The sequence below is a fragment of the Solanum verrucosum genome, unplaced genomic scaffold (genome assembly GCF_900185275.1).
Source record: "Solanum verrucosum unplaced genomic scaffold, falcon-dt-bn FXZP01000253.1, whole genome shotgun sequence".
In the NCBI taxonomy this organism is placed as follows: Eukaryota; Viridiplantae; Streptophyta; class Magnoliopsida; order Solanales; family Solanaceae; genus Solanum; species Solanum verrucosum.
In genome coordinates, this window is record NW_026019984.1 from 2,375,704 (window position 1) to 2,383,678 (window position 7,975).

Genomic DNA, 7,975 nt, shown 5'->3' on the forward strand with positions numbered 1-7,975 from the left:
ATAAATTGCTATAGGAATTTGACTTAAAAAGTCAAAGATCGAAAAGATCGTAAGAATCAAGTACCAGATGATCATCTAACAAGTATAGAGATTGATGACTCATTTCTAGATGAGCAAACATCAAAAGTTAATGGCCATAATAACTTCCAATCACACAACTCAAGATTCCAATTAGAAGCTACAAAATATGTTTTGTTTGTTCTCTAATGAATTCTACAATGGTCATAATTTAGTCTAAAAAGAGCTTTATCTCCTTACTTTATAAAGAGTATTATAAAAGTTAATTACACTTTTCTCCATAATCAACTTTTTCTTCATGACAGTCAATATAATGATCATAATCATCAGACAAAACCAATTTACCAAATCAAATCAAAAAAGCACATCAACCACCATCAATAAACAAAACTAATCCTACCAAAATAATTGCCACAGTATAAAAAATAATAATAAGTAATTTCTTTCTACCTATCGCAGACATAATAGTGCTCGCAAACTAACATGAACACCAACAACATAAAAAGAATGACAACAACACAAACATGAAATAGATGCATTGCAAACACGTTCTTGCCTCTCTATCTCCACAAAGTAAAGACAAGGTTGTTACCTCACTAGGATGTTATTGTAGAGAATACGTCAAACTTTGTTGTGCGTGAGGATGATATTTGAAATTCAATCAGAATAATCTACAGTGTTAACGAAAATAGTATAATAGTGATAAAAGGGAGTTGAAAAAAGGTCTAATAATACCATAATAATTATTTATGTGGAAAATATTTTTATATAATTTATAAAATTCACAAGGCACCACCCATGACTAGCTACTACCCTACAACCGTACAAGATCCTAATAAATAAACAAATCACATGGAAACATCATGCTTTTCCACAAGGAAAAGAACAAGATTAGCAAAAACATGATGCTTGGCCCATATCCTTGACCTTCCACCACCCATCACCTAACCAAATCCTTCATGCAACCAGGCCCTTTTCTTGTGTAACAATTGTCTACATGTATTTTGTCAGGATCCAATGTTGAAGACAAAGGCATTGACTTATAAAAGATTTAGAAAATGAACCTTCCTTCTTTTGTCCACCTATAATAATAGCAATGTACAATAGAGCATTGGCTAGCAAACAATAACAAAAACTACTGTCTTTGTTGTATTCATATATCCTCATATTCATATTGGTGGGTCAATATTGATTAACATCCAAGAAAAGTCCACCACAAATCACTTCTTCTTGCATTCTTACCTGGTCCAAAAAATTTGACTTTTTTGAGTCTTTATTCACACTAGTTAGTAGTAGCTATGTTGCTTCTTTTGAAGGATCTGATACGAGTGCGACAACATTTTCGAAGAATCTGAGTGATAGAGGCTAGTAGTATTCCATTGAGGTATCAGGGCAACTTCCGTCAGAGAGAAATTCTTTACTGAATGGAGGAGGAATGAATGGTGGTGAAGTACATCTTAAAAGTGCCCAATTGACTCCTTGGAAGAATGGATGGTGTTTGATTGCTGTAGCACCCATAGTTGATCCCATTCTTCGCGCGGGATCCTTAGTAAGGAGTTGTGATATCAGGTCTTTAACTGGGGCTGGCATTGATGGTTCCTTAGGGAATTCGAGGGCTCGAGCAACGATGTTAGCTAGGGTTAGTTCATGGTCTATACCTTTAAAAGGTGTTACTCCATATAGCAACTCAAATATGAATATCCCTAGTGTCCACCAATCTACTGCACTACCATGACCTTCACCTGATACAATCTCTGGTGCCAAGTACTCGTGAGTTCCCACGAAGGACATTGAACGAACATCGACTGGTTCAGCTACAAATTCAGGGCCACCAAGATGTCCTGGCTTCTTCTTTCGCTTTCTTTTCGGGTGGAAGCATGATACAGCAGGTACTATACAGTTTGGCAGGATACATGAAGAAGCTGTGAACTTTGGTGGTTCAATTTTGTACTCATTTTGTTGAGGTCCACCATTAGGTGTATTTTTACTTGAAATCACTTGAGCTGGTGTTGATGTAGAGGTATCACATTTTAGCGAGAGATCAAAGTCTGTGAGCATGATATGACCATCCGATCGGACCAAAACATTTTCAGGTTTCAAGTCGCGGTAAACTATTCCCATCATGTGAATGTACTCCAACGCTACCACCACCTCCGACACATAGAACCTGGAGATATCAAGTGGTAACATCAGGATTTTCACTAAGAAGATTCGAAATATAAAAAGTTAAACACAAGAAGATGAGACTAATGGAAGCATGAGGGAAACAAAGAAAAGAACCATAGTTAAATGAAGTAAGGACTATAGGGCTCAAATTTTTTGGGGGCCCACCTTTTTTATCTGGTATTCGATATTTGTATTGATTTTTTCAATTAATTTGATTTCGAGACACACGAGAATGATTAAAGAGGAAAGTGCTCCCAAGCAAGATTTTTGTCATTCTAAGGTTCGAAACCAAGGAGGGTCCAAGAACTCTAGTTAAGGAAGGATGCGGCCCAATTTTCGCTGCACAAAGAAGTTTGTTTCAACTCTTTATCATATGGGGAGGGGACCAATATACTTCTTTAAAGATAGCAAAACTACTCTATACTTTAGTTTGTGGAATATGTGCTGGCCCCCTAATTGTTTCCCCATGCAACGTAGCAAGATTTAAAAAGTAGGTCCTTGAAACATTGTCCCTATATCATGGCGCAACTTTAATGTCCTCTTCTCCTTTTTGTGCTCTTCGTTTGGTTGCTTTCCACAAGTGCAACATTATTACATTTTGTACTAGATTAATTAAAATGAGAAAAAAATGTTCGTGGGATATCCACAAAAGAAGAAAATATCAAGGACTTTCACAAGTGCGGTTTGAAAAAGGTTTTCTAGGCATACCTTACCCACCTTTATGGGATAGAGAGGGTTGTTTCTAATAGACACAAGGAAAATAACAAGATGAACAAAGTAAATGAATCGAGTAGTAGTAAAAGAGTTCTTTTAGTAATGGTGGTATCCGAATTAACCTAAGCACACACATCAACTAATTTCACAAGGTATCTGTTATCTCCTACTAGGATAGATATCGATTATCTAGTAGACAATTATACTTAGAAAATATCATGGGCAATTGAGCAAATTGAAAAGATAATGCAAGTATATTAGAATAAACTCACCCACAAATTAGTTGAAAAGTATGGCCTACACAAACAGGGCATATCTTTATCGGTAAAATATATCCTTGTACTTTGTAGGCAAAACAATGAACATGGGAAGCAAGAAGGGAAGACTATGTACCCCCAATAATTCTGATTAGTTCAGTAGGTAGTGCATTTTGACAAAGAATTAAATTATTATGGGACATTATTTTCCGTCTACTATTTTAGGTGTGAATAGTTGATCTTTTGGTTAGTACAAGTTTGATAGACAAAGTTATCTGATACATGTGCTGGTATAAAGTAGGAGATATTATAACAACAATAGTTATTCAGTGTAATCACATGTGGGTCTTGAGAGGATGGCAAGTACGCTAACCTTATCCCTACTTTTGTGGGATAGAAAGGTGATTTCTAATAAACCCTAGACTTAAGAAAATCGTGTTTCATAACATGTTTGTGCAAAATGCACAAGTAAAAAGCTAAAAGTAATGACACTAGAAATAAAATTGATAACCAAAGAAAAAGGAACAACCGTAGTAATAATATTGTTCCAGATTATGACCATGCTCTACCACTGAAAAGAGAGAAATCGCTTGACTACTTACTAACTATCTACTCGATATAAGGTAACAAATATTCTGTAAAATTAGTCGAGGTGCGTACAAACTGATCCAAACACCATGAATATAAAAATAAAAAAAATTATCTGATTTTTCTTTTTTGTTTCATGTGTCACAAGGGATCATATAATCAAAAGAGAGGTCCATCCAAATCATAAAAATCCAAATGTAGGCAGTGAAATGTCAAGTCAAAAAAAGTAATAATCTTGAGGACATGATTTTCTGCTCAATCAAAAACTACTTTCTAAAGTAAAAGCTAGAGAAATTAGATTTGAATCATTTCTTCTAGTTTCCTTCTAGTCATATTATTATTTTTGGTCTAGCTAGGTTGTCATTATCTGTATAACTTGTGTACCAACATGGCATATTTGTCAATTATACTAATAGTTAAATATATATATAGGGCCTCCTATGTAGATCAATTTATTGCAATATAATATGGGACCACTTTGGTAAAGAAAATATTTTATGAAAAAAATAGTTTTCAAAATTAAAATTCCAAATCCCTTATATTAAGGAAAAGTTATAAGGCAAGACTATTCCTTAATTTTGGGAATAATAACTGGAAAAGCTATCACATTTTAAAAAGTTTATTTGACAAATTAACTTTGGACTCATAGTTTATAGAATTTCATACTAGGATATTGCCAAAAATAGAATTTAAATATTTGAAGAATTAACTATCTTGATTTCGTTAATAAATTTATAAAGAATCTTCGAAGACTATCTTTCTTAAGAAAGAAGGCAAAATCTTTTCGAATTAGATTCCACATAATATCAATGAGGATTATTGTAGAGTGATAGTTTAATTAAAAATAATTATTTTTATTAAAAATCCTTCCATTTAAAAAAAAATATGTAAAACTTACTATTATGAAATTAAAATTTAATTAGATCTCAATATGAATACATAAACACCGACCAAAAAACATAAAATCTACACAACTACTCAAAACTTTAGTGGCTCTATGTTCATTCTTTTCTAGTGTGATAACAAATAATAATCACAGATTCAATTGATGAAGTGGTGAAGAGAGTAAAGTATACAAAAAATTTATCTCTATTTCGTAAAGGTCTAAAAGCATATTAGTGGTAATAGGGTGGATATCGCATCAAATAGGAAAAAATACTCTAAATCATACAACTATAATGAAATATATGATCAATCAATATTTTTAGAATTTAAAAAAGGAAGAAAAGATTCATGTTTGATTTGAAGTATTAGTTCATTTCGAAATTATTTTATTCTGCCATTTATATTAAAATAGTGAGATTACTATATGGTATCCCATATAAAAGGTGAGATATTTCATTTATGAATATCCTTATTTATCTCATCTCACGTACCAAACTACATATTTATAACCGACTTTGATATTATACAATCTTAGTATAAAATATTTTCTTTTAAAAAAAGGACTAGAGACGTGATTAGCTCCTTCCTTTTTCACATGCACCTCATCAAGTCAACTATTAAAAAAAATTAATGAAATATGTATTGATTGATTAGTACTCCCATCATGATCATTAAAAGCTCTATCACTCCAACTAAACGATAATTAACAAATCCCAAAACAATTATGACACACAAGTTCTTTTTTCCCAGACCAATATGCTTTAGAATCGACTAATTCAAATTCATACCCTTTAAAAATATAATACATTTTTAGACGATTTAACACTACTATAACAACTTTTAAAAATTGTAGGGTTCGTAAAAACCTTGTTTTTTGATCCACGTGGCGAGTGCTTATTGGCTGAAGTTAAACTTTGACTTTTAAGTATAAAAGTCATATTAGTAAGCACGTGTGGATCACAACTTATAATAATAATAATAATAAACTAATCATAATTTTCTAATTATCTTTCCTAATTAATTACCATTTTAATCAATGATCCAGTGTGCACAAGTCCACTATAGATCCAGTGTGGCCTCAGTGAAAAGAAGAAGATGACAATGACCAACTTAGATGGAGCCATAATACTGACAATTACCAGCTCCAACACCACCTGGTGGGCCCCACAGGAGCAAAACCGAAAAAGGTAGAATAGAGAAATTCATCCGAACTCAACAAAAAATTATACAATATATTAAACTCCATTAGTTTTTCATGTGTATTTGTTTTTTTATATTTTGAATTGGTTAGTGAAAATGTTAGTTCCGTCACTGTCAACTCAATTTCAAAAAAATTAGATTAATTACGAACTTCGTAGCTAATTTGAGAATAGCTAACAAAAATCCGTAGCTAAATAGATAGCACGAATTACAAAAAGTAGTGATTGCAGTTGATGTATTGTGTGTGTATAGTTTAAATGTACTAGAGAATAGTGTACCTGACAGCGGATTCAGGGAAGCGTTTCGCCGGTTGACGTTGCCGGAGTACGTGTAGATCACCGCCGGGGCAAAACTCCGTCAACAAACACGACCATTTCGGTGAATCAATAGAAGCATAAAGCGTCGGAAGGAAAGGATGATCTAACATTTCAAGTATTTCCCGTTCAGTCCTCGCTCTTCCTTCCTTATTACGGCTCGCAAGTTCCTTCTTATCCATAACTTTAGCAGCAAAGTACGCCGATACCGCCGTCGATTTCGAAATCTCCGTTACAGGAGCAGCTTTGATTTCTGCGAGGAAGACAGAGCCTATATCGCCGGATCCTAGTCGATGGAGAAATCGGAGATCAGTTAGAGAAATTGCCGAAGAAGTAGAAGTGGAAATACCACGTGTAATGGCGTCCCAGTAAGGATCACCGGAAGGAGTAGCGGCGCGTGGCTTAGTGATATGGTGGTGAAGAGAGTTGGAAGAGATAGAAGAAGCCGTAGCCGTCCATGTGGCTTCGGAGCCGGAACTAGTCGACCGGTTAATGTCAGTGGCGGTGGTGGTGGTAGTGCTGGTAGTAGAGTTGAAGCTGATGCTTTGAAGGTCATCGGCTAAGTCGTCGAGCCATGGCTCCATTTTTGGCTCGAGTTTTTTGGGCGAAGAAGAAGAAAAAATGTGAATGAATAAAGAGACGTAGAGAGCTTTTTTAAGGTGAATTTTTTTTTCCTCGGGGAGCGAAATTCGCTTTGGGCTTTGAAAAAAGGGGGGATTGGGCCACGTAAAGTCCGTTGTTTGTGTACTATATTTTGGGTACCATTGGGCCCATAAAATATTTTCTTATTCCAAACTTACATTTGAACATGCGGTATAAAGTCATGATTTCAAGTCAACATTTAAACATACGAGTTGTAATCATGATAAATCTCAAAGGATTCTAAATCAAGGTGGTGTCTTAGTTCTTTGCATTCGTGAAACCATGATCGCATTCGTGGAGAAGGATTGCTCTTGACCTTTGTGTTCGTGAGAGTCACAACATGTTTATGGACAAGGATTACTCTTGAACTTTGCGTTCACGAAGAAGGACTAGTTGGAACGGGTCGTGGTCATGATGTAGTGGTCGGGTCAAGTGATATCTTGTTTATGAACTATGATTTGCTCATTTAATAAGATTGGATTTTAAAAAAAATAATTTTCACAACTTGTAGGTTTTCATGTTTAAGGAAAAAATAACTTAAGAAATAGACATGTACTTCATTTCAATTTGATTTCATATCTCATGTCCAAACTGATTGATCCTCCTTAATCAAGTATTTGCATGGATTCCCTTATTTAGTGGTGATCTTTAATTAATTTTTTTTTGTGCTTCTCATTTAATGAAATTTTGAGAGGCAAAGTATCTTTAATTATGATTTAAATTTGCAAGACAAAGGCTTAAAGAACCTTGGTCTTGTCTGACATAAGTTGTGTAGTATCTAATGTCACACAACATATGTTTAGAGAACTTATGCATTGTTCGACATAAGTTCCGTACATAGGAATGAGTTATATCTGTTGAGACATAACTTTGTGGATTCAAAAACTGAACTTATGTCTTCTATGAGCATAAGTTCTATCTGAACTAAGAGGAATAAGTTGTAGATTGTGAACTTCCTAATCCATATTGTTCTTACACTGAACGTATGCCTTCAACAACAACAACAACATACCCAGTGAAATCCCACTAGGTGGGGTCTGGGGAGGGTAGAGTGTACACAGACCTTGCCACTACCTCGTAGAGGTAGAGAGGCTGTTTCCGAGAGACCCTCAGAACGTATGCCTTATAATGCATAAATTAAGTTGTGCCTTGAGTTTTTTCTGCCTCGTAAGACATAACTTGTGTCTTGTA

General features: G+C 34.5%; 1 protein-coding gene across 1 annotated transcript; it reads right to left on the reverse strand.

The window, feature by feature from the left end:
* Window positions 1–749: 749 nt before the first annotated feature.
* Window positions 750–6,741, reverse strand: LOC125818129 (serine/threonine-protein kinase D6PK). Its single transcript, XM_049497657.1, has 2 exons — window positions 6,107–6,741; window positions 750–2,185 (listed from the first exon to the last, which is right to left on the reverse strand). The coding sequence occupies exons 1-2, from the start codon at window positions 6,724–6,726 to the stop codon at window positions 1,384–1,386; spliced, it is 1,422 nt and encodes a 473-aa protein (XP_049353614.1). The 5' UTR covers window positions 6,727–6,741; the 3' UTR covers window positions 750–1,383.
* Window positions 6,742–7,975: the final 1,234 nt, after the last annotated feature.